This window comes from Ursus arctos, unplaced genomic scaffold (genome assembly GCF_023065955.2).
Source record: "Ursus arctos isolate Adak ecotype North America unplaced genomic scaffold, UrsArc2.0 scaffold_8, whole genome shotgun sequence".
Lineage (NCBI taxonomy): Eukaryota > Metazoa > Chordata > Mammalia > Carnivora > Ursidae > Ursus > Ursus arctos.
The window spans coordinates 35,860,902-35,888,042 of NW_026623100.1; the positions used below are offsets into that span (position 1 = coordinate 35,860,902).

Genomic DNA, 27,141 nt, shown 5'->3' on the forward strand with positions numbered 1-27,141 from the left:
TTGGCTAGCTCAGGCTGGCCAGGCGGTGGCGGAGGCGGCGGTGGCGGCCGGCATGGGCGATGGGGGCGCCGAGCGCGACCGCGGTCCCGCACGCCGGGAGTCGCGCGGCGGGCGCGGCGGGGACCGAGGCGGAGCGGAGGACTCGGGTGTTGATGCCGGCCGCCGCAGCCCAAGGGAGATCGCAGGGACCTCCGCTTCTAGCCCCGCGGGCTCCAGGGAGAGCGGCGCCGACAGCGACGGCCAGCCCGGGCTCGGTGAGGCAGACCACTGCCGCCGCATCCTGGTGCGAGGTAAGCAGACAGCTCGCGGCCCTGGCCCACCGGACCCCCACCCTACCCCTTACGCTCCCTCCCCTCCCAGTTCGCACACTCAAACAGTCAGTCACCACTCAGTCATTCATTCAGCAAATATTATTCTGAGAGTCTATTGTGTGCTAACATTGCGCGGAGTGTAGGGGACAAAGCGGCGAACGGAACCAGGGAGATCCCCGTGTCACTGCCTTACAGTTCTCAGCCTCTCGGGCCGGCCGCTCACCCTAGGCCCATCCCAGCCGGTGACGGTGGCGGGGGCACAGATGCAAGTGCGGGATGCCGAGAGCCGGTCCCCGCCCCGCGTCCATAACGGCGGGTGCGGAGAAAAGCGTCACGAGCGCTGGCGGGGTCAGGACCAGGACGGACCAGCGTCCGGAACCACGGGAGGAAAAGGCCGGCGCTCCGCTCAGCGGCCCAGCGCGTCTCCGCCGCCCGGCCAGCCTCGTTTTCCCTTCCCAGCGACGCAGACCGCCCCGGTTGCTCGCGGAAGAGGGCACCGGGACGCGGAGGGCGCCGTGCGCCGCGCTTGCCCGCCTGGGCTTCGCTCTTTCGGCTCCCACTTCCTCGCGGCGCCTGGGCCCGGCCGGCTCTCGGTGCGGCCTTCCCCGGCCTGGCCTTTCGCGTCTCTCCCTTCCTCCCTCGCCCTTCGCCCTCCTCTCTTCTTGCCTGGCCTTTTCTCTCTGCCGAGCTCTCCTCAGCCCTGTTTTCCTGCAAGCGCTTCCGGACTGCGCCCGAGTGCCCGGCTCTGCCTGGCCTCTCCCTGCGAGGCCGAGACTTCCCCGACCCCCAAGCCAGCCTCACGCGAAGCTCTAGGCGCAGCTTTCGCCGGATCCGGGCCTCGCCCAGAAAGGGGATTCGGGGTCTCGCCGTCAGCCTGTCCCTAGGCCACGGCCAGAGCCTGAGGTCTGTTCTCCCACCATTTCGGAGCGCCGGCACCGGCAGACCCGGCGCCCAGAAGAGGCCACACGCGGGTAACGGCTCCCCTGGCCTCCTTCTCCAGCTCCTGGCCCGGCTTCCACCCGCTGCCCTTTTATTGCCTCTACTTCCTGAGCACCCGCTTGCAAGCCAAGAGGCTTTGGGAGTCCACTGCTCAGAGATGATTTCCTCCGCCACCAGCGCCTCGGGAAGGGAAACAGCTTGACGCTGGCCCTAGGACACTCCAGCGCCAGGATCCCCAGCTTGTCTGATCTGACCTGGGCCACCCACACACAGACTGGGATACCTTGGCCTGGTTACCCACAGCCGCTGAGTTTGGGTGGCTCTGGGAATGGGGGTCAGGGCCAGTGTTGAGCACAGAGGCAGCCCAATATAAAGTCGGCTGATGACTGTCTTGGACACAGACTCAAGGACCCTGGTCTTCTGGAAGCACTCCTGGTGTCAGGTGTGGTCACCTAGAGATGGAGCACTAAGCGCTGTTCTGAGGGCAGGCTTGGGTCAGGCAGTTACAGACCGCGTATTAGGGTGGTCCCCACCCAGCAGCAATTCCAGTAGGCCTGTGGACCTGTTGGGCACCTGGGATTAAATTAGATCCCTTCTCATAGACTGTAGGGTGTCCTGAATACGAGATGTCAGCAGCCAGCGTGGAGTTCCATTGAGAAAATCTGCAGGGCTTCTAGAAATGAAGAAATCAGCCCCCTAAGTCCACACTCCCAGATTAAGACCCTCAAGTCCCTGCCAGTGACACTCACCACCTCATACCCCATCTGTGGGTATTTGTGAATTCTGGACAATTGTGAGTTCTATGCCCACCTACCATCTCTTCCACTCTAACTCTGCATGTAGAACAAATAAATTCTGTGTACAGATGGCCAGTTTAATAACTCCCAAATAGAGACTCATGGAAGGGCGCCGGTGGTAGCATGGAGGCCACCCATTCTAGGAGCGATCCATAGCTGGGCAGAGATGGGCACCCCCCCTCACATGCACTGTATGCAGGGCAGCTTGTGTGAATTTAAGGAGATATACTTTTATAAATGCATGTAAGCACATACAGCAATGCCGTTATCTTTGTACAATATAATGGAAATGTAGCATAGAGGGTGTATTTACACACCTAAAAGCAATAAAAGGTGAACAAGTCCCTCCTAAATCCCTCTGCCCTTTCTCATTTAATGAAAAAGAGGTTATTTCAGACTGAGATACCTGGCATGTCGTTTAGCCCTAATCCCTCCTAGCCAGGGTCACTTGTGTCACTCCTGGCCCCACCGGGGCTCAGGGTAGAGTCTCTGACAGATGAAAGGCCCGGCACTGGTAAAGGGAAGTCTGTAGCACCTTGGCCTCAGGATGAATGTCCCTCCAGTGTGCTTTAAGCCAAGAGTACATTTTGCCCTTGACCTCCCAGGACACATCCTCCCAAAGTACTTTTGGAGGAAATCATAAAAAGGCGGAAGGGAGGTGTTTGTCATCACCGAGACAGTTAGGTTGCTGATGGGGTGAGAATTCTGGGGAAAAAAACCCACTTCCTCTAGGTCTTTGCACTTCTTTCACTTTTCCACATTGATCTGTTGGGGGGAGTCCCAAGGCACAGGGGAATAGAAGGAAAGCGTGTGTATTGGAATTAAATGAAGTTGGTTTGGAATATTGGCCTTAGAGCCCTTTAAATTTGAGCCAGTTTCTTTGCCACTCTGTGCCTCAGTTTCCTCATTGCACATAGAAACCTAAAGCTGTCATCTTGAAAGTCAGTGCTAAAGGTCAGAGGTGATGTCTATAAAATTGTAAACAGCCAGCAGGATCTCCAAAACTATTCTGTTGAATGAAAGGGGGATGCTCTGAGGTGACCCACAAACCACTCAGGGAATGGGCCTCCTTCCTCAGACACCTCTCCCAGCTCACCCCCCTGTAGGGGACTTGGTGTCTTTTTGCCTCGGCAAAATGCTGCGCCTGCTCTGGGAGGTGAGCAGCCAAGGGGTCGAGAACCAGCTGCTGAAAGGAGGATTAGTGCCACCTTGCAGACCACGAGGTGTGGCCTTCCCCAATCCCCTTCGAGAAACCCTCGCTCCACCAATCCCTCAAGTTTCCTGCTGCCCCTGCGAAATGCGGGTCAGGGAGCCAGGGAGGCCGAACTTGCTGCATCCCCACCTCAAAATGGAGGCTGCTTCAAGCCGCACGCGGACACAAACAACGCCACAAGGATGACAGGCATGTGTGCACAACAGGCGTGCCCGCACACTCCGCAGCATACACAGCCAGCCTTCCATGGGGCCATACCGCCGCCCAGGCCACCGCACAGTTCTGAGCGCACTGCCCGTTGGCCGGTGAGGAGCGTGGATGGGGGATCCTTTGTTTTATGTTTGGAAAGGGCGGGCCGAGCCTGAGCAGGAGGCCGCCCGAGCAGCTGCCTCCCAGCCGTGGCCCTCACCACGCCGCGCAGACCGGATGCAGCGGCCTTTTCGGTGGAGCCGGGATGCGGGCAGTTAGAAGACGCAGACCAACTTCCACCCAAAACTTGCAGCAACCTCACAGTCTGTGCACACACCCGCACACTCAGATGCACCTGTGTGATTCCCAGATTAATCCGGATGCACATTCGACAACCCTTCTGGATAGAGCCGGCAGGGTGGCCCGCTCCTGTCACCGACTTTTGTGAACAAGGCTCAGTGTCACTGCCTGCTCACCCGAAGTGGTCCCTTAGCCCTCTGGGTGTCAAAACCCCATTCTGGCTGCACCCTCTGTCCTGAACTCAGTGTGAGCACCGTGGACTCCGGTGGAACAGGATCACGCTGCCCCCAGAGCGCTCCCATGCTATGAGAACAGGGGAGCTCCTCTCCTTGTTTCCACACTTCTCTGTCTGGGAGCAGGACAGGAAAAATTAGGGATCCCTTGACTGAGGGAACAACTGGCCCCCACACCACCACCCACTAGCTGAAATGCTTTCACTGGGGAGCTTGACGGACGCACATGGCGACTAAGGACAGAAGAAAACCCAGGAAGACTAGGGCCTCTGGCTCCTTCTGGCAATTCTCCTTGTGGATGTGGGTGTGGGGAAGGGAGGCATTGAATTTAGTGGAGTCCACCCCCAGCCCCAATCTGGGGGCAGTGCTGGCATGTGCAGAACGGGGAACCTCTGAACACTTCCGGACTGCACAACGGCATCCACAAGGCAGGGCCCTGGCTGCCAGACTCAACCGAAGACGCTGGGCAAGGGGCCAAGGTTTCTGGGGCTGGAGCTGAGAGCGGCCTGGGGGGAACAGACTCCCCCCTCCAGCAGCCAGATCTGGACTCAGCTTCCCTTTGAATCTGCTCGCTTTCTACTTGGATTTACAGAAGCTCAGCCCTGACCTTGCAGGCCTCACCCCACAAGAGGCAGCGGCTCCGCAAGAGCACACCTGCCCACTTGCCCAGCAGGCATTTTGGCAACGCAGAAAGCGGGGCAGATTGTTGTATCGAAATGAGCACTGGATTGTGAGTCCCAGCTCTTGGGCCCTCAGTGGACCTCAGGACCCTAGCGTCAATGCGAGTCTGTTAAGAGACGCAGTTACCCAGGACCAGGCCCCAAGCCGCAGTTGAAAGGTTTGAATGGTTCATGCAGGGGACTGCACTTTGGAATTTTGGGTTTATTTTCATTTTTAGTTTGGGGGCTTGTGGAGATGTATTAGGTTTCTTTTTTTATTTCGCTGGGATTGTTTTGTTTTATGGTTGTTTTTCCTTTTGCTTTGTTTTGGCAGAAGGACCCAGCTTCTCATCAAGGGTCTAACTAGACTAGGCACTATCCTTTTGGTCTTTATTTTTTCCCTTTATCTACATGCGCCTCCCACCCTATCACACACACAGAAGCAGCCCCAGCTACCAAATATGTCATCTTGTTGACGTGTCTCGGCGCACCATTTGCATTTTCAGGGAACTAGACAAGGCTCCTTGTGTTCTCGTGCTGTTTTTGTTTTTCAGGGTGGTAGCTTGGGCTCCAGTGCCTGTGGACCCACTGCCACATCGCCACATTGCCCAAGTGTGCACTCGCCCACGTGCCAGCACACATATACACACACACACCCATACCCACACCTGCAGGGTCAGAGCTTCTAGGTGCCCCCCTACCCTCTCCACCTCCATCCCCCACCTCCACTGCCTTCACCCTGCAGGGCAAGGAGGCTGGGACAGTGAGTACTTGCACTGGAGCGGAAGGAGGGGACAGTGGGGAGGTGTCCTGGAGCGGAAGGAGGGGACAGTGGGGGGGGTGTCCTTGGGCTGATATAGGTCCATGGATGGCACCGGTTTTGGGCACTGGCCTATTGTGCATCATCTGTAGGGAGAGGGAGCCTTTATGGGTCCTGTTGGCTCTAGGCCATTTCCTCAATCACCCCTGACTGAGCCTGGGGCCATAGTGGCCCTGAGTTCCCTCCCTCTATCTCTTTGATTTGTATTGGGGGGGGCACACAGAGCATATTAATTATGCTTCTATTTCCTGTTTGCTTAATATAAAATAAAGATTGGCCTGGGGCGCCTGGCAGAGGCAGTGGGTTAAGCATCCCACTCTTGGCTTCTGCTCAGGTCATCATCTTAGGGTCATGAGATTGAGCCCTGCTTTGGCCCCCCCACTCAGCACAGAGTCGGCTTGAAACTCTGTCTCCCTCTCCCTCTCTTCCTCCCCCTCCCTGCCCCCCTGCATGCTCTCTCTCAAAATAAATAAATAAATCTTTTTAAAAAATAAAATAAAGATTGGCCTTATTCCTCGTAAAGTCGGTAGTGGGATACACAGCAGTGTATCCCCTCAAGTTCCCTACCCCAGTCTGAGAAACTCTGATAGAAGACACCGAGGCAGAATGGGCCTGCCTAGGAATCCCTGGGAGCTGAGCAGTCTAGGCGCCTGGTTCCTACCCTACTCCATTCAGGAGGGAGGTTGGAGGGCCTGCGGGTGCCAGGGTGGCATCGAACAATGCGGAAAGAAGCGGCAGTGCCAGGACAAGATCTGGTCCACAAAGCAGAGGAGTGGACCTATGTGGAAAAGCCAGGGCCCAGAGCGCAGCCGGGGTGGGGATGGAGTGGGGTTGGCTGCTAGGTGCTAGTTGGGGTCTGCAAAGGCCTCTCAGACCATCCCTCTCTTCCATGTTCTCCTGCGGTCTTGCCCTTCACCTGTTGGTTCTTTCTACAAACATTAAGGAATACCTACTAAGTGCCAGACCCAGCCGGCAGAGGCTGCTAGCGCTGAGCTTCCCAAACAAGAGACTGTCCCGGACACTGGGAAGTGCGGGGTTCCTGAGCCGCCCGCACGGCCGGCCGGCGGAGGTGGTGGGGAAGCGAGGCCTGCGCTAAATTCGAGGGAGGCAGGAGCCCGGAGCCGGGGTCCTGATGCCGCGCCAGGACCGCAGAAGAGGTCACCGCGCCTGCCAAATCCACGATCTCCCCAGATGTGTTCTTAGCACACAGGACACAGTAAATATTTGTCGAGTGAATGAAAGGAGACAAAACTGTCAACGTCGCGTATGGCATTAGGTAGAAAACTGCAACGCCCTTCCCCGGAAACGACGTTAGTTCTGAAATGACATCTTCATTTTTTGACGTTACAACATTGTTCCGTCTATGAAACGGTGATGGTGCCAGAACACGGAATAATTGTTAAAATATAAAATTGCCAATGCCATATTTTTGGAATTTAGTGCAGCGCTCTGCTTTGGGAACCACCGAAATATAAAACTTGGAAAACCTCAAATAGGTTTCTTTGACTCCTAGCTGGGTCCCCAGGGCCGGGGAGGCCGCCTAGAGGCCGGTCCCGGCTGGAGCAGGCGGTGAGATCAGTAGTGAGTCTCCCGCCTCCCTGCGGCTGTTAGTGTGAGGTTCCACTCGAAGCCAGCCAGAGGGTGAGAAAGAAGTAGCTAGATAAATCTACGCCCCTCCTCCGCGCTCAGTTCACAGGTCTCCAGCCATCCGCTGGAGCTTAAAATCTCTGGGTGACCAAAGCCCGCGTTTGCTCCGTGTTTTTCTCCTGCTGTCGCGCACCGCGACGACCCGGGGGCGCAGGGCCACACTCACACTGTAGATGGGCAGACAGAGGAATGAATTTCCAAAAAGCAAGACGTGCTCAACTTAAACAAAACAAAACCAAACCCGAAGCGGTGGAAGGCTCCCCCAAATGGCCACGGTTCCCAGTTTCAGGTGTGTCCTTCCCGGAGATTTTCCCACTCTGGCATGCAAACAAACGTTAGCAAAAGCGGAATCGCATGACAGAAGCTGTTTTGCAATTTAACCCTTTAAACACATTTAATCCGCAGGGGTCATCTTTTCGGGTCAACCATTGCGCGCTGTTCCGTGACTGAAACAAAAGTATCCCTTTGGTTGGGGAAAGCCGAATTCTCCCAACCTCTGGAGGGATGTTCCGGTCGTTTTTTCGTAACAGAAACACTGCGGAATAAACTTCCAAGCACCGGTCTTTGCGCGCTTGACTGTTTCGGTGAGATGAATCCCTAGCAGTGGAATTGCTGCTTGAAAAGGTTTACACACACCACAATTTTTAAAAACATGCTTTAATTCGAAAATAGTAATCAGCTCATCCCATCCCTGCCCTCCGCCTTCCAGTTCCCATCCGGCTCTAAGGCAGCTATTTTTTCCTTTCTAATTTCTCCTCCCAAAACCGTTTCATGCTTATGCAAGTCAGGGCCGCGATATTATTTTTTCTTGCATTTATTTATTTATTTATTTATTTATTTATTTATTTATTTTTACTCAGATGGTGACATCTCTGTCTGCTATTTTCACTTACCAATATATTTTGGAATGTAAAGAATTTCTTGTTTGGCTTTTCACAGATGCATAGTATTCCATTTATATGGCTGGGGTGGACCATAACGTGTGTTGTATAGCCCATGCCCTATTGGTGGACACTTTGCTTTTTTCTTGTATGTTGCTACTATATACAAGACTTATATTACTTATTATATGCAATAAGTAAACTCATAGGTATATGTCAGGGAAGTTCCCAAAGGCGGGTTTACTGGGTGTGTTTGTAATTTGGAAGAGAATGCCAAATTGCTCCCCATAGATGGTATACCACCCCACCCCCTCCCACCTGGACCCCTGCCCCAACTCCAGCAGCAATGCCTAAAAGTATCTGTATCTCCAAATCTTGCCATCACGGTTTGTACTGTATATCTTGATAGATATTGTCAAATTGTTCTTTGCAATTTATACCCTCATATTGTCATCTTGTTCTTTGCAGTTTATACCCTCATCTTTTCCCTCTGCCCATACTGGGCATTACATATCTTTTTTACCTTTGTCAATGGTATAGGTGATAAGTAGTACCTTATTGGCATTCTAATTTTTATTTCATTGATTATTAGTGAAATTGACTATCCTTTCATATTTACTGGCCAGTATATTTCTTCTGGTGTTATCTACTAACACATTTCCTTTGACCTCTTTTAATTTTCAAATATTCCTTTCCTTATTGATTTGTAGAAACTCTGCATTAAGGATAGTCGCTCATTGCTTTCAATATGTGTCACAGTTTTTTTAAGTTTATAATTTCCTTCTAATTTGTTTCTGATGTCTTTTATTTTCTGATGTATAAAATAACTTTCCAATTACAAAACCAACCATGCTGTTTTGCTATATCAGGTATCAATTGAAACTTCTTCCCCCCATAAAGCATGTACACTTCCAGAATGTAACCTCCCAAACTCTCTCTAGTAATTGAAAAGTATAAATGTATAAGTTATATGTTACAAGAGTGGGAATTTTTTTGCAAAATTTTTTTCCATTTTAGAAACATTTGTAGAAATCTTGTTGTCTGGAACTGCCTTGCTCTTTGTAACAGCTGCGTGATATTCCATTCTGCAGATGTAATTAATTAAACCAGTCCCCTATTGATGGACATTTAGGTTGGTTCTACTCTTTTCACTACTACAAACAATGCATCAGTGAACATCTTTATATCCTAATTTAGGCAGATGGTCCTTTAAATTCTCATTTATGAGACAATCTGAAAAATGTGGAAACGTGTAGGACTTTTTTATATTAAGGAATGATTGGTAATGTTTTTGGTTGTAACAGTAGTATTGTGGTTGTTTTTTAAAGGAGATCTTTTTAAGAGATACATATAGAGATATTTTTGGATGAACTGATATGATGTCTGAGGTGCTTAAAATGATGAGGATAGAGAAGAAATAGGATTGTTCCTGAATTTATAATTGTTGCAGTTGGGGGATAGGTATATCAGAGCTCATTACACTATTCTCTGCAATTTTGTATATGTTTGAAATTTCTTATAATAAACTGTTTAAAATAATAAGCATTATTTCACATATATCATATTCAAGTTGTGATAGATATTTCCAGATTTCATGCCAAAAATTTGTACTCCCAGCAATTGTGTATAAACGTGCCATTTTCCTCATCCTTCTAACCCAGGCACACTGAAGCTTTTAGAGTGAGATATTTTCAAATGAAAAAAAATATTTTTATTAGCATTTTTAATTACCAGTGAGGTTAAGCATATATTCATATACTATTCTTCATTTTATTTATTTATTTTTATTTATTTATTTTTAAAGATTTTATTTATTTCACAGAGAGAGACTCAACAGGAGAGGGAACACAAGCAGGGGGAGTGGGAGAGGGAGAAGCAGGCTTCCCGCTGAGCAGGGAGCCTGATGCGGGGCTTGATCCCAGGACCCTGGGATCATGACCTGAGCCAAAGGGAATGCTTAATGACTGAGCCACCCAGGCACCCCTTATTCTTCATTTTAATTTCCTCTTCTGTGAACTTTTATTCATGTGCTTAGCTGTTTCTCTGTTGATTTATTGTTTTCTTATAGTTGTGAATGGCATTTTTATACTAAAGAAATAATCCCTTTTTCTGTGACATATGTTGCAGATATGCCCAAATCTTTTCCCTTTTTAAAAATTTGCTGTGAGGTTTTTTTTTTTTCTGAACTCAAATTTAAATTGTAATGATCTCTAATGGTCATTTCTCTTGGGGCTTTTAGTTCTCTGTTAGAAAGTCCTTCTCTGGGGCGCCTGGGTGGCTCACTCAGTTAAGGTTCTGCCTTCGGCTCAGGTCATGATCTCGGGGTCCTGGGATCCAGTCCCGTGTCCCTGCTTAGTGGGGAGCCTGCTTCTCCCTATTCCACTCCCCCTGCTCGTGCTCTCTCTCTCTCTCAAATAAATAAATAAAATCTTTTAAAAAAAAAGTTCTTCTCCAACCGAAGATAAAACTCAATTTTTTTACATAGTCTTTGCAACAAACCAAACAAACATATACACAAGGTAAGATCAGGAAAAATCTTTCCTCCCTGACCAGCTTCTACTCCCGAACAGTGAACAGAAGAGAGGTGTTCATCGTGCAGACTTGATCCTATGTAGACACAAGCACACACACACACACACACACACACAGTGTAGTCTTACTTTTTGTTCTTTATAAAAATAGGTTTGTACATACTTGCTGTTTTTGTTTGGTAGTATATAAGGGACATCCGTCCAGGTCAGTATATGGGGATGTACCTGATTCTTGTTAATGTCTCCATAAAAGCCAAAGACATGACTAATACTGTGATTTTATTAACAATATTTCCACTGATAAACATTCAACTTTTTCCTTTATTTTTCTCTTTCAAACTATGCCACAAACAGTGAGTCTGTCTTTATCAAAGTGTATCAATATTTCTCTGGAGTAGAAACCTCTATAAAATTTCTAGGACAATGGAATTATGCAGTTTCTAAATTAGCCAGGCATTGTGAAATTGTCTTCTACAAATATTCTTAACGACGGAGCTTGAGAGACCCTGTGTTTTCCCTCATTTTTACCAGCACATTTTCCCCAGTCTGATAGATAAAATACGGCATTAGGAAAAAGAAAAAACTATATCTCATGTGCTGTTCTAACATTCATTTTCTCTGATTCCCTCTGAGCTTGAGTATTTTTTCATAGTTATTAGACACTTGGATTTTTTCTTCTCTGAATACCCCTTTTATATAATTTGCTCACTGCTTGACTTTACTCATCAGGCTGTTTGTACCAGACATTAGGACTCTGCTATGCAGGTATTATGAATATTTTCTTCTTCTTCTTTTTTCTTTTTTAAAGATTTTATTTATTTATTTGATAGAGAGAGACAGCCAGCGAGAGAGAGAACACAAGCAGGGGGAGTGGGAGAGGAAGAAGCAGGATCCTAGCAGAGAAGCCTGATGTGGGGCTCGATCCCAGAAGCTGGGATCACGCCATGAGCCGAAGGCAGACGCTTAATGACTGAGCCACCCAGGCGCCCCTGAATATTTTCTTCTAATCTGTTATTTGTCTTTTAACTGTCTCTCATCCTGCAAAAGCTTTTATTTCTAAGTACTCAAATCTGTCATTTATTTTCCTTTTAAAAGAATTGTCTAGTTTTTCTTCAATTTTTAGAGCTTATTTTTATATGAAAAATTTTCATCTATCTTGTGTTTATTTTTGTATGCAGTGTGAGATAGATTACTTTATTCCAAATAGTGAGCTATTTGTCCAAAAGCCAGGTCTTTAATAATCCTGTCTTTTGTCCCACTAATTTGAAATGTCTTCTTTCTAGAAATCCTCATATATACATGGATTTGCTTCCAGACTCTTGTGCCAGCATCATACCATTTTAGTTGCTATAGATTTGTAATATGTTCTGCTGGGTGGTAATGCAAGCATTTTCTCCTCATTCTTTCACCTTGTTTCTTCACTGTTCTTCCATTTTCAATTTTCCCAATGAATTTTTATAATAATCACATTATAGATTAAGGCAGGAAAGACCTTGTCACACTTAAAAATCAGCTCGTTATCAGCTTCTCATGCAGAGGAACTACCCAGGTGCCAGGAGATGAAATCAGGGAGGGCTTTGTGGGCGTCTACTGGGAGAGGGACCAGGAGTGGGTAATATCTGGTCCTAGAGGTCAGGGGCATTGGCTAGCCATTATCAGACACAGATGACCGCCTCTCCCAAAGCAAAGGCTCCTTGGACAGAATCACCCTCTCCCATCCCCCCTAGGGCTCACCCCTCTTGGATCTTGTTTATTTTGCTCATTTCTATATCTCCAGACCTTGGAATAGTATTTGGCACATAGCAGGTGCTCATTAAATATATGTTGAATGGTTGAATATGCATAGTTGTTTCGTTTACAGAAGTGGGATGTTACTGCATAGGTTATTCTATAGCTTTCTTTCACCTTATGTCAGTTCATATAGATACTTTGTCATTCTTTTAAATTGCTGCACTCTATTTCATAGTATGAATTACCATAATTTGTTCAGCCATTTCCCTTGCGGGGAACCTTGAGGTTGCTTTCAAATTTTCAATATTTTGAACAACGCTGCAGCAAACATCCTTACATTACTTTGGAGCACATGAGTGTATGCTTTTCTGGATAAACACTCGCTAAAATAAAATTGCTAGGGCAAAAGTTATGTGTGTCTTTAATCTTGACAAATTCAGCCTTAAAAGGTGGTGACAATTTACAGTCCTACCAACATTGAATGGGAGTGTGGCATCCCTACAGTTCATCATTGATTTATGAACCATTCATTAATGTCTTCCAGTCCTTTGGGAGATAAATGATTTTCCATTGTTGTGTGAATTTGCATCATCCTGATTTCTGTGAAGCTGTGCTCATTTTTCATGTTTATTGGTCATTTGGCATCTTTTTCTGTAAACGGCCCAGATAAATTACTTGACTATTTTTTTCTACTGGACTATTTCCTTTTTTAAAAATCATTTATTATTGCATTATATATAATTTCTTCACCTTTTTAAAAAGGTTTTTCTTCAATTTTTAAAAAATTTTACCTTGGCCTTGGTGCTTTTGTCCTACAAAAGGCATGAGCTTTAATATAGTCGGATATATCCTTTGTCTTTCCTTTACAGCTGGAGTTTTATATCTTGCTCTTCCCAAGCTCAGGATTATAAAAATGTCATCTTATATTTCCCTTTAGTGCTTTTATCATGTTATAGTCTATGATTTTCTCTCTAATCCATTTGAAAATTATTGTCATTTATGATGAAAGACAGGAATTTAACTTAATTTTATTCCAAATAGATAATTTATGGTCACCAATCTACTTAACTCATTTATTGACTAGACCAACCCTTTTCTATTTAGAATGCTCCCATTATCATAAACTCTATCGATATGTATATGTGGGTCTACTTGTGCACTCTCGATTCCCTTGTTCCCTGATTTTCAGTCAGTTGAATATCATCTTCACCATTTCTATTATATGCATGTTCGTTTATTTACTTAATATTTTAGTATGATACATTTTAAGATTAAATACCTACTTCTGCCTCATCCTGAGCATATTTTAAATTTACATTTCTTTCTAGTAAACACTAAAATAAGTGCATAACTTTTGAAATGACAAATGTTTATTTATGTACCATTTAAAATCACCTTACAAGTCACAAGTGGAATTCAGAGGCATTTTGGGGAAACACTACTGTATTTTTCCCACCAATGGGTTTGTCCATTTCTGTGACAAAACCTCATTGTAGCTTCATGGCATGTTTTGTTGCTGTTGTTAATGTCTTATTTTGAAATAATTTTTGACTCACAAGAAGTTGTAAAAAATAGTAGAGAAGGGGCGCCTGGGTGGCACAGCGGTTAAGCGTCTGCCTTCGGCTTAGGGCGTGATCCTGGCGTTATGGGATCGAGCCCCACATCGAGCTCCCTGCTTCGCTGGGAGCCTGCTTCTTCCTCTCCCACTCCCCCTGCTTGTGTTTCCTCTCTCGCTGGCTGTCTCTATCTCTGTCGAATAAATAAATAAAATCTTTAAAAAAAAATAGTAGAGAGGCTCTGACAGAGAGGTCCTGTGTATCCATCACCTACCTTCTCCCAAAAGTGACATTTTACATATCCATAAAACATTATCAATTAGTTTTTTGGGTTTTTTTTTTTAGATTTTATTTACTTATTTGTCTGAGAGACAGAGAGAGCACAAGCAGGAGGAGTGGCAGGCAGAGGAAGCAGGCTCCCCGGTAAGCCAGGAGCCTGAGGCCGGGCTCGATCCCAGGACCCTGAGATCATGACCTAAACCGAAGGCAGATGTTTAACTGACTCAGCCACCCAGGTGTTCCTCTATAATGAATTATCAAAAGCAGAAACTTGACATCAGAGCACTATAATTGACTAGACTACAGACCTTCCTCAAATTTCACCCATTTTTACACGCACTCATTTTTGCCTTTATATATAGTTCTATGACACTTTGCCGCTTTTAAAGATCTAGATATTCACCACCACGAATTGAGAACCATTCTGTTGCCATCAAGGAACTTCCTCATGCTAGCCCTTGACAGTCACACCCTCCCTTACCGAACCTCTGGCAACCACAGATCTGTTCTCTTCCTCTCTAACTTACTCATTGTGATCGCTGTTGTATTATCTTGGGACCGACTTCGGTTTTCTTCACTCATTAGAATCCCCCGAGATTCATCCAAATTGTTGTGTCTGTCAATAGTCATTCCTTTTCATTGCTGAGTACTATCCCGTAGTGTAACTGTACCCCAGTTTGCTTAACCACTCACCTGCCGAAGGACGTTCGGCTTGTTTCCATGTGGGGGCTATTATAAGTAAAGCAGCTATGAAAGTTCATTTACAGGTTGTGCTGTGAACCTAAGATTTTGTTTCTCTAGGATAAATGCCCAGGAGTGTGGTCACTGGGTTCTATGGTAAGTGCACGTTTAACCCTTTAAGAAACTGCCAGGTCATTTTCCAGAGTGGCGGCACCCTGACCGTTCCCACCAGCAGCATATGAGAGGTTGAGGTTCTCTGCAGCTTGCCAGCCTTTGACGCTCTCAGTGTTTTTTATTTTAGCTATTCTAGTATGTGCCTCTCGTGGTTTTAACTTGCCTTTCCCTAATGGCTGGCGAGGTTGAATGGCTCTTCCTCTGCTTAGTTCTATGGCATGTTTTGATATCTGGTGGGCAAGTTGCCTTTGCCTTCCCTGACCTTGAGAGGAAGAGCTGACTTTGTCTGTTCCCCGAGGCAGGAATGCTGGTCTCAGCTCTTCTACAAAGAGGAAAGGATGGGGGACATGTGTGATTTGACCCCAATGGTCAGGAGCACAGGCTCAGGTGTTCTCCAGGAGGCTCACCACCCTTCCTCCAGTCTACACCCCCAAAACACTTTTAATAAAATCAAGACCCTTGGAGATGGAGTCACTTGGGTGTTGTGAGGGAGTTCTCAGATGAGTCTTGCAATTGGAAATCATTAAGACCTGAGCAAAAGGGACCCAGTCAATGGGGTTGTAAATACTACCCCCTACCTTTTTTGGAATGTAGAAAGTATCAGAGAGGGAAACCTTGAGTTGTCCCAAAAGGCCTGTGGTTCCCACCACCACTTCAAGAGCAGGGCCCATGTCCATCTGATGAGCTCTGCCCAGCGCCCTCACAAGCCCGGCCCAGTGTGGGGGGAAGACCACCTGTGAGAGTGGCTGCTTTCCCTGACCCAGACACGGCTTCTCCCCAGGCTTGATTGAGCACCTCTGAGATCAGGGGCAGGATCTTCGAGCCGGGAGCCTACAAGGAGCTAACACATACCCTGGAGGAGGAAATGTGAGCGGGCCCTGGCAGGAGCCAGGAAGAACCAGTCTCATAAATCATATGGTGGAAGATTCCGAGGGAGAAGGGTCAAGTTCACACTCTAGGGCAGGGATTCTAAAAGTAGAATCCACAGTGGTGAGGCTCACAGGAGTCCCCTGACAGCACATCTCAAATGCAGGTCCTTTCTTATGGCTTCCAGGGCACTGAGGAACCTGTCCAGAAGATTCCCTTTTTTTGTAAACATGACCAAAGTTCTCATTATAACCTATCCATTGAATCATTAAGTATTACGGAAAGATGGTATCCATAAAGTAAAGCGAGGGTGTTTATGCGGCTGATGGAACCCTGTCAGTGTGGCCTCATATAAGTTACTTAAAATGTGTTCCTCCACTTCCCTATCTGTAAAATGGGACTAATAATAGTTCCAGCTTCACCGAGACATTGGAGGATTCGAGTGCTTAAAACAGTGTCTGGCCCAGGGCGAACTCGGCAGAGGTGTCAGCTTTTATTATGCCTGAAACATGAGCAGCCCTGCCGTACGCTTGCAGAGGGGGAGCATGGATCGTCTCTGCCCCTACAGTTAAAGCTGATGTATACATACATAAGCCCCCACCTCCAGCTCATATTGTACTTTTGCTGGACATTTTGTTGTTGTTTCTCAGTTCTTTGAGTGGGAATATTTGGTGAACGTCGGCTGCAAGGATTTCAACCTCTCTTAAGTAGGCTTCAAAATATTGGCGACCCTATGCATGAATGGCATTGGTTTAGGACTCAGGAGGGCGGTCCTACTGTTCAGAACTAGGTACATGGGGAGTGGTAGAAATCTCCCCTCCGGAAGGCACCCCAGCAGCTTGATGTGGTAGCAGTGGTCCTTGGGCTCTTTCCAGGGGATCCCAGCTCCCCAGGCTGCCCTCCGCCCCATACTGGCTAGCTTCTTCGTGGACCCCAGGAGGGTCTGTGGACTGAGTGCTCACCCATGCATGCACACCTGTCCACAGCTCAGGACCTGGCTTTGGGCTCCTCCTCCAGTAAGCCTTACCTGACTGATCAGACCCAATTCCAACCCACCCTTTCCTCTACCCTTGAGGACTTGTGTATCTCTTTCCGTTTGTTGTTTTACTCTGCTGAGGGAACAGAATCCTGGCTGGGTCAGAGCGCATCCTTTCTGCCCAGACTATGGTAGTGGACTTGAAATTTGTAATGAGGCCCATTCACATATATACACCCAATAGATACAACATTACTGCATTGGATGATTAAGGAAGCTAGGCGCAGAGAGGGTAAGCCACTTGTCCGAGGTCACAAAGCCAGATCCAGGCCCAGCGAGCTTCCCGTTAGATCACACTGCCTCTTGTGAAGATGATTGTTGGAGGCCTAACTCCTTAAGTAGTGAACTAACTGGCCCCTTTTCATGGCCCCTGCAGACGCCAAAGGGACCATCCGGGAGATTGTCCTGCCTAAGGGTCTGGACCTGGACCGGCCCAAGCGGACCCGTACCTCCTTCACGGCTGAGCAGCTCTACCGCCTGGAAATGGAGTTCCAGCGCTGCCAGTACGTGGTGGGCCGTGAGCGCACTGAGCTGGCCCGCCAGCTGAATCTCTCCGAGACCCAGGTAAGATGGCAGGGCCAGGCCGCTCCACCCCTGCCCTGAAGCCAGGGGACTTTTTGGGGTATGAGGCCTGTGGATTGCTACAGGGAGACCCAGCTTTGGAGGAGTTCAGACATGCATTAGGGAAAAGCTTAGAGTTAGAGGTAAACCAGAGCAGTAAATACAGCGCCGACAAGAGAGCGCTGGCATAGGCCAACAGGGGGCCTTCCGAATGCATCAGGCACTTTGGGTGGAATATGGGAAATGGCCAGAGAAATAGGAAGGAGGGGCGTCCAGGATGCAGGAGTGACTCAGGGGGTTGTTGGTGCAGGAGGGACCCTGCAGGAAAGGATGGGGAGGGGTTGGCTTGCTGGGAACAAAGATTCCAGAGAAGAGAAGAAGCATTACAGAATTGGGTTGGGGACTTCTCATTTCCCCATTCTGGGCCTTTCCCCACCCTCCATACATACCCTGATTACACTGTGCCTTAGAAGTTCTCGCTGTAAAGAAGGAGTCTGAACACCCCCTTCAGCCAGGAAGGGCTTAGCATTTTAACAATAATAAGTTAAACCGAAAGGAAAAGCTTTTGTAAAGTGATTGCCACTCTGTGTGAATGGAGACATTTCAAGCTGGTCACAGAGATATATAATAACAATAATGATAATAATACCCGTTAGTACTCACTGTGTCCGGGAGCTGCTCTAAGGGCTCTGCATATGGTAATGCACCAATGCCTCCCAACAACCCAGTGATGTAGCTACCTGTATTGGCCCATTTTACAGAGGAGGACAGGTTATGCCCAAGGTCATACAACTAATAAGCTCCCGAGCTAGGACTTGGGCAAGCAGTCTGGCATCCTCATGCTACCTATAAACCCACAACCATCCTGGAGCTTGTAAAGAATGACTCGGGGACCCTTAGTTGAGTAAGAGCTCTGGTAGGTTAATCTCATATGTGAGGGAACTCAGTCAATAAATGCATGACGATGACCAAATCAGGACTTACACCGGAAGAGGCGAAGAAGGAGAGGAGTGAGGAGGCCGACAGTCTGGAGGGGGACGCTTCCTGGAGAAGGCTGCGGACAGATATGGGAGGTCCCCGCAGTGCCTGCTGCTGTCCTTCCCTTGGCACCCCCGCTGCAGTTGAGTCAGGGGTGGCTGCTGTCCTGTAGGCCCAGGCCATCTCTGCCTGGACCTGTTTTTCTGCAGCGGCCAGTTGCAGAGCCCCGAACAACCCCGCAGACGGCCCGGGGTAACAGGGGCCCTCGCTCCAGTTATGCTCAGTCTGGAGGCTGGAAAGCCAGGCTCTGTCGGACAGAGGGCTGCAGTGGCTGGGCCAGGCCAGAGCTCCTGGGGGGAAATCAGGCATAGGGTCACCCCTCAATACCTGCCCCTCCCTATCCTAACTGCCCTCTGCCTGGCCTAGTTTTGCCCGAACACTCTACCCTGAAACTCTGCTCACCAAGGACACCTCAGATGCCCAGGCCAGCAGCTCCTTCTCGGTCCTCATGCTTCCCCTGCAATGCCCCCTAGACACCCTACATGTACCTACCGGCCCTTGATGGTCAAGGCCAAACCCCTCCTCTTCCAGGAAGACTTCCGTAAGACCTCATCCCTAGAGACCCTTCCACATGGCTTGGTAAAGTGTGTGTGTTCGTGTGTGTGTGTGTGTGTGTGTGTGTGTGTGGTGGGCACCAGCTAGCACACACTTCCCAAGGACAAGAATGTGTTTGAAAGCCACATCTTTTCAGGTCTCCTTGGGTAGCTTAGCACACAGCTGTGCAAACCGAGACCCCCCAGTGAATCCTCAACTTCCTGACTCTTGCTTACCCCCGTCCTTTCTCTTTCCCCAGCCCCAGGTCTTGCAAATACTATAAGGCACAGCTAACCTCTACGGAGACCTTCCTCTGTACCAGGCTCTAAGTACTCGACATGGCCTAACTCATGTAGTCCTCGCCAAGACCTGTGGGAGGGGAGTGAGGATTTTCTTCAGACCACACTTCTGACACCCAGTGTGTGGTGTTTCCCAACACCAACAGCAACCAATTCTCCCATTCTCTCACCAACTGGGTGTCAAACTAGTGAGTTCATTTCTGACGCTGACTCCTGCTGTGAGCACAGCCGATGCACCGTAGGGCTCACTCTCACAGGACAGTCTCACATCGGCTGCCAGGTGCAAGTCCCAGGGGGGCCACCTGTACTTCTGACTGGCCAGCTCTAGAACTGGGGGTTCCCACATCTCCCTCCTCAGGTTTGGCAAGGTGTTGGAATGACTCGCAGAACTCAGGAAAATACTTTACTTTCATTTACGGGTATATTGTAAAGGATAGAACTCAGAAATAGCCCAATTTGGTGGAAGGGGAGATAGAGCCAAATGGAAGAGATGTATAGAGCCAGATGTTGGGATGGGGGTGTTCAAGGAGCTTCTGTACCATTTCTGGTTTCTGGGTGTGCCACCCCCCAGCACTTCACATGTTCATCAACCCAGAAACTCTAAATCCTACTGTTAAAGAGTTTTTGTAACCCACCCTTCTCCCCTCCCCGGATCCCTCTAATCACAGGTGTGGTCTTTCTGGGACCAGTGCTCCTGAAACTCTGCAGGGCCCACCCTGAGTCACCTTGTGGCTTAAAGGGGGCTGTTTTCAATGATAAAAGACACTCCTATCACTCAAAGAACTCCACAGATTTTAGGGGCTCTGTATCAAGAACCAGGGACAAAGGTCAAATATGTACACTTTTTAAATACCAGAATAGGCCTTTATTATTTCTGCTTTAAAGAGAGGGAAACTGAGGCACAAAGAAGTTCAATAACATGCTCAAAATTTAAGGCAGGCATATTTGGGACACCTGGTTGTCTCAGTCAGTAGAGAATGTGACTCTTGATCTCAGGGTCGTAAGTTAAAGGCCCACATTGGGTATAGAGATTACTTAAAGATAAAATATTTTAGGGGCACCTGGGTGGCTCAGTTGGTTAGCATTGACTGATCTCATCTCAGGTCTTGATCTCAGGGTCATGAGTTCAAGCCCAGCATGGAGCCTACTTAAGAAAAAAAAATCTTAAAAAATAAAAATAAAAATCAAGCAGGCCCATTCATTAACTCATCTGATCTTTATAAAAAGGTGGCTTTATGGGTAATACTATCCCCATTTCAGGAAACTCAGAGAGGTTAGTAACTTGCCCTAGGTTATATAGCTAAAATTCAGTGGAATTCTCCTTATATTCACCCATACCTTTGTTCAAAAATATTACTGAATACCTACTGTGTACCAGGTACTGTTTCGGCACTGGGGACATAGCAAGGAACAAAACAGACCGGGGACCTGGCCTCACGCAGCTTACATTGTGCAGAGAAAGAGCATTTGAAAGAGTGATGAGTGCTATGAGACAGATAAAACATGTTATGATAGAAACTAGAAATCTTTCATTGAGGTCGTCAGGAAAAGCCTCTTTGAGGAGATGAACGACAGTGGGCTGAGGTGTGAATGACAGGGAAGAGACAGCCAGAGGAAGAGCCAGAAGAAAAGGAGTCAAGACTCAGGGTAACTGTGAAGACCTGGAGGTGAGAACTAGCATAGAATGTTCTGGAAGTGTTTGGAGGCCAGCATGGCTGGAGTTGGAGGGTAATAGGGAAGGTAGGTGGGGCAGAGCAGATAGTGTTTAGAGGCCATGGTGAGGTGTTGAAGGGAGAACTGGCATTTTACAGAGGTCACTCTGACATCTGGAGAATGAGAGGACAAGGTGGGGCCACTGCCGTGTTGTCTCGAACTCTGAGTGATGGTGGAGGAGAGAAGTGAACTGATCTGAGACATACTCTGATTTGGAGATAGAACCTGTTAGGACTTGCTCATCGTGAATGATGTGCACAGAGCAAGGGAAAGAGCAGTGGTTGGGAACAGGTGTGTGTTGAAAAATGGTCACTGATGCCACATAAACAGGTTGAGAAAGCAGGACCGTGGGAGAAGAATCTGGAGGTTTTGTTTTTTTTTTTTTTTTTGGATCAGTTCCATTTGAGATCCAAGTGGAGATGTCAGGAAGGTAATGTCAGAGTTTTCTCTGGGGGTTGGTGTTTCTCTGATTTACCTCAGGGTCTTGGTCTGGGCTCTTCTGGGGGAAGGGATAAGAGATTCCTTCAAGTGTGCTCAGATGCCAGATGGAGTCCTAAGGGGTAGAAGAGGAGGCACAGTCTCGTGCACCATGGCGTAGCCAGGCCTAGTCGAGAGCGGAAGCTGAAGGTCATTTGGACCCGAGGGCTTCAAGGCCACGTGCAGCCCTCCCCTCTGGTGCTCCCCTGACTCTGCCCCCAGCTACTCTCCATGTGATTACCTCAGCCCCATACCCATCCCCTTGCCCCAGATGACTTCATCCAGAGCAGCAGAATAGGTGGCACCTTCCGGGTTACGAAACCCAGGGCTGTCCCAGATACGCAAGGACCATGCACAGGTCGTGCCCACAGTCACAGGAAGCAGCCTCTTCAGAATTAATGCCATTTCCAAATCCACAGTGAGGCTTGGGGTTTATTTAACACCAACCATGAGCCCAGAGAGGATGATAGATGATGATCCCCCAGAAAACACCCCGCTAGTCCTGGCAGCCAGCTGGAAACCCCTCCCCTGGTGTGCGGCCATGGCTCACTGTGGTCCAGCAAGGGATGAGGGCGTGAGGGCCCCAAGCATTCACTGAGTTCAGGGGAACCATGCGAGGGAGGAGATAAGACGGCAGCCTGCAGGGAGGCCACAACAGGGCACCAAGAAGGCAAGGGGAGGCCAGCACCTCAGGAAGTATGCTTCTGCACAGGACCTATCCAGTAGGTGACTGAACTAGGCCTTAAAGGACCTGTATCCAGATTTAACCCTGAGAGAGGGTGGCCCTGCGGTGGACCTGAAAGCTTCCTGGAGGCAAGGAGGGAGGAGCCCAGAGGCTCTGAGCCTCTCTTACTTGTTTGCCAAGCCCTTCAGGGACGTGGGCCCGATGGTAGGAAGTAGACGGGCGGCGCCTCTCCCCCACCTTTGCAGCCCCAGCACTTTCTACCACAGTTCACACGTTAGAATCACACCCAGAAATTTTTTAAAAATATGGACGCCTAGGCCCCACTCCCTAGAGATTCTGATTTATGAGCTGGGATGGGGCATGCGCATCAGCATTAGAAGAAAGGGACTCCAAGTAATCTCACAGTGCAGCCCAGATTGACAAGTCCTGACATGGCCCATGAGGGCCCAAGAAATGGGCATGCCGGACCCCAGCCCCTGCCTCCCCCCCCTCCTCCCCAGGAGACTCCCCACCTAGGGCCAGCCCCCATCTCCCTCTCCCTGCTGTCCCCAAAGCTACAGACAAGACCCCCTGTGAAAGCTTTGTCATTCCTTGCAGATCCTGCTCTTGTTACTGCCACTCCTTTTGTTGCCTGGAGTGGGTCAGTGCCACCCTCCCCTAGACCCTCAGCTTCCCCAGGACAGGAATCCTGACTTCTGTCCTCTCCCCCTAGTTCAGAGCCGGGGGCTGACATTCAGAGTGGGCCAGGCACCATGCAGGGCCCTCTACAGGACTTCCTTATCTGATCCCTGCAACAGCCCACGTATTTTTGCCCCCATTTTTGAGATGAGAAACTGAGGCTGGGGTGTTCTTGGGGTGGTGCCTAGGTCCTACAAGGATGGCTGCTAACCAGGGCAGAGAAGCCCAGGGACTTCCCAGCAGGGGAGAGGAATGCAGCCACATACAGGGCCACTTCCCGAGGGTCTGGTGGGACCCTTTCCCAGAGCAATCGAGCTCTTGGGAGTGACAACCTTAGAAAGGTTTTCTTCTTTCCAGTAGCTTCCTTCAGCCATATTTGGTCAAATGCCCTCAGCCTTCCCTTACTGATATCTCCTTCAAATGTTACCTCTTCAGAGAGGCCGTGTTTCCCCCCCAGTAATAAGCTAGTCCCCTCCCCTCCCTCTCCCCCTTGATCCTGCAGCCTTTTCCCACACAGGTGTCTCTCCAAGTGTGATTCTTGGGCTGGCGTCCCCCGCAAACTGTTATCTGTCCGGGACCGGTTAAGGGCAGAAATGGAGAGGAAGTGTAATTCATTTCAATTGTATTTGCCAAAAACATTGGTCCACAAGACTAGGAACTTTAAAAAGTGGTTCCTCAGCACAAATAATTTGAGAGACACTGCGTGAGGCACTTTGTGCCCCCGACAGTCCTGGCTGCTCTCCTTTGCCCTTCTTCATCTGTCTCCCCTCCGTGCTGTCCCCTCCACTGAGGATTTGCTCTGTTTTCATCATGGCTGACCCCCCGCGTGGCGGGCAGCGCCCAGCAGGCAGTAGGCACTCAGCACACATCTGCTGAACAAAGGATTGAGCGAATGAATGAGGCACAGTCTCCGTAGATCCCATAACCTTCTGGTTACTTTCTGTCATTGAAACTCAGCCCAGTCCTATTTATAACACCAAACTCTGTTCCCATCTCCTCTTCCTCCCCTTCCCCTCTCAGAACAGGTCTGACTCCCAGCTGAGGGCGCTGGAGGGGTGGTTGCTCCTAGGAGGCGGGTCATGAGGCATTGCCCCAGGGCGCCTTCTCTCAGCCCCCCTCCTCAGCCAGGCAGCCCTCCCACTCCTGCCTCCTCCTCCTTGCCTCTGGGCTCCTTCACCAGAGCCATAGGAGTGGCGGCCTCCCTTACGCCCTCCCAAAGCTGGAGGCCACCAGCAAGGCCTCCCCGTTGTCCTCTATCTTTGCGTGCCCTCTACTCTGTGGCCCCCGCCTTGTCCTGCTGGCATACACTGCCCCAGCCAACTGCCAGCCTCCTGAAACCTGCAGGCCAGAGGCGAGCACAGCCTCTGTACTCCTGGGACACAAATCTGGGCACAGCAGTGCTGGGCCTACAGATGCTGTGGTTTGACAAGTGTCCCAGCTGGGGAACAAGTCTCAGATTCTCCTCTCAGGCCCTTCTAGTCCCTACACATGATTCTTCCAGAGCCTGCTGCTTGCCTGCCATGAGGGGGCACCCTCTCCTTCTCACAGTGGGGAGGAAATCCTGGCACCATGAGGGCTGACCACCTTGCTTCCCGCCCAGCCTCTGGTTTCTTCTATAGACCAGGAGAGGGCTTGGAGCACCAGGTGCTGGGAGGTGGTAGAGGCTGGTCCTGCCTGCTCTCATAGACATGAATAAAGGGCTCTCTCTGCCCTTTCGTTGGTGGCTCCACTGAAGATGTGGAGGACTTGGCACCTCTTTGTCCCCAGGTCTGAGTGTGTGGCCCTTGGAAGCCCCCCTCAACATCCTGCTGTATGCTGTCACACCTGCTGTCACATTAAGAAACCTGGCCGCCTTTGTAGGGGATGAGGTGGGGCTGCTGCAAGGTTCAAACAGATGGGGACAGAAAGCTCACTTCAGAGGCAGTGTGGGGGTCAAGACCAGGAGTGGTGGGACGGTCCTCACACTGGGCAGCCAGCCCCTGCCCCAGGCCCCATGCTTTAGAGGGCCCCTTGTGGGGTGAGCACTCTGCAAGGCCAAGGGCCGCTGCCCACCAGGCGTCTGTGTCCACATTCTAGATCATACCCCATGGCGGTGAGCTGGAGGCGGGGTCCCTTCCTGGTCGCCCAGAGCAGGCTGGTATGGGAAGACCTTAAGGACACTCTGAATGCTCTCTTCCCTCTTTCACTCCCCCTTTGCTCCCCCACTCCCCACTTCCTTGCCCTCTTTGTCCTCCCTCTCCTTTCCTCCTCCCACCTGCCCCCACTTTGCCTCGCCTGTCCCCTCTCCCTTCCTGACACCCCTCCCCACCCTCTGCCCCAAGGTGAAGGTCTGGTTCCAGAACCGCCGCACCAAGCAGAAGAAAGACCAGAGCAGAGACCTGGAGAAGCGGGCGTCCTCCTCGGCCTCCGAGGCCTTTGCCACCTCCAACATCCTGCGGCTGCTGGAGCAGGGCCGGCTGCTGGCCGTGCCCAGGGCCCCCAGCCTCCTGGCGCTGACTCCTGGCTCGCTGGGCCTGCCCGCCGGCCACAGGGCCACCTCACTGGGTGACCCCAGGAACTCCTCCCTGTGCCTCAACCCACCGACCTCGGCCTCGGCCTCCGCGTCCCCGCCGCTGCCACCCCCTCCGCCAGCCCTCGGCTTCTCCACTGCGCCGCGGCTGGACCTGCCTGCCGGCTATGAACTCGGCTCCTCGGCCTTCGAGCCCTACGGCGGGCTGGAACGGAGAGGAGGCAGCCCTGGCGGTGGCAAGAAAGCCAACGTTTAAGCCTCCCCCGCCCTGTGACACCGAGTCCCCAAGGACGGCACCGCCCCTGCTCCCGAGCCGGCTCCCGGAGCGCGGGGGCAGCCGCGCCTCGGGCCCTGCCCGCCCCCAGCTCAGAGACTGTCCACCGAGAGGCCTTGGTCCCGCAGCTTGTGTGTGTGAGTGCGGTGTGCGTGTGTGCCTCTCACTGAAATAAAAGGAAGACAATGACAAGAAGGGAAACAGAGTCCCCACAGCACCACCACTGCCCTCAATCCCCTCTTTCCTTCTCCTCACTGGGAGGGAAAATGGGCTGAGCCCGGGGAGCTCTACTGGGAGGGGCGGAAATGAGAGGCACGTTCACAGTTCTGGGGCGATCGGGGACCAGGCGTGAGGGCTGACAGGCACCTCACCTCTACTCCCAGTTAGAGCTCCCACCTGGGCACTGCAAAGCCCATGGTGGCAACATCGATGCTTTTGTTGGTTAAACATTGCTCTTTGCGAGCTCCTCTGGCAACAAAAATACTTGAGAGGTAGAAATATTAAATCCTTCAAGACCGGTAAACAGCGAAAGGTCAGATCAGGATCCAGAGAGCCCGAGAGGGTAAATCCAGGCAAGATCCCCACGCCTTAGAGAGCCCGCCCGTCAGGATCACTACCCCATGAAGCACTTTTTTAAAAAGTGTTTTGTTTTTGTCTTTTTGTTCAAGGAAGAAGACTGTATTTAACTTTTTGTTTGGCAATGACTGTGGATTTATAGCAGGTTGCAAAGATACTTTAGAGAAATCCTTGTACCCTCCACCCAGTGTCCCCCAGTGGTTGCATTTTCCATAACCGTAGTTTGAGATCAGCAGCAGGAAATGGACACGGGTACTGTAGGTGCACGGTTTCCTGTCCTTTTATCACCCCTGTGAGATTTGTGGAAGCCCCACACCGCCCCCAAGGTGCAGTGCTGCCAGTTACCACAAAGCTCCCCCCTTTGTAGTCACCCCCACCCAGGAGACTTCTCTGAAAGAATGGAAATCCTGAGAGAGGGACCCGGGACCGGAAATGGGTCCTCAGGCCAAAGGATGGCGGTGAGATTTCAACGCTGTGTGGAGAAAAGGCAAGCACATCCGCTCCAGTCTGCTCTGGGAAAGACACCTGGTTTCAGCTAGGCTGTCCTGAGTCACCCCGACAGGGATCCCCAGACCTCTGTGCTTCCTCCCTTCCCCCTGCGCTAGGGGTGTAGTTTGGGGAGGTGCTTCGAAATGCCCTGACATCCTGAGTCTGGAATGAAACATGGGGGTGACCAGGGGAGACCTTGGGTTCAGTGGATTGAGCCACCACCTAGTGCCCACATTGCCTTGTCCAGCAGACCTGTGCCCCATGACTCCTTTAGCCACTAGACAGGAGGGTTCCTCCATTTGCACTTTCTGCTCTGAGCTGAAAAATGTGAGGGCAGACCTGCTGCATGACATGCTGGAGGTGAAAGATGAAAAGGTAAGACAGGGTCCTAGAATCAGATGGAGGAGACCTGCCCTGTTTCCCAGGAAGCTGTCAGTATTATGACACAGAAAGGCTTAAAGAGA

General features: G+C 49.9%; 1 protein-coding gene across 2 annotated transcripts; it reads left to right on the plus strand.

Moving 5' to 3' along the window:
- Positions 1-25,804, plus strand: VAX2 (ventral anterior homeobox 2). 2 transcript variants are annotated; one of them, XM_057308995.1, is made up of 4 exons: positions 1-290; positions 17,221-17,408; positions 24,906-24,966; positions 25,151-25,804. In XM_057308995.1, the coding sequence occupies exons 1-4, from the start codon at positions 53-55 to the stop codon at positions 25,375-25,377; spliced, it is 714 nt and encodes a 237-aa protein (XP_057164978.1). In that variant the 5' UTR covers positions 1-52; the 3' UTR covers positions 25,378-25,804. The 2 variants fall into 2 exon arrangements, with proteins under 2 accessions (XP_057164978.1, XP_026339207.2); XM_026483422.4 differs by lacking the exon at positions 24,906-24,966.
- The last annotated feature ends 1,337 nt before the right edge of the window (positions 25,805-27,141 follow it).

Excerpts from the sequence above, each read along its gene's own strand:
- VAX2 (XM_026483422.4), top strand. The coding sequence starts at position 53 with ATGGGCGATGGGGGCGCCGAGCGCGACCGCGGTCCCGCACGCCGGGAG. Across the intron at positions 291-17,220 it reads CCGCCGCATCCTGGTGCGAG|ACGCCAAAGGGACCATCCGG; the intron begins GTAAGCAGACAG and ends TGGCCCCTGCAG. Across the intron at positions 17,409-25,150 it reads TGAATCTCTCCGAGACCCAG|GTGAAGGTCTGGTTCCAGAA; the intron begins GTAAGATGGCAG and ends CTCTGCCCCAAG.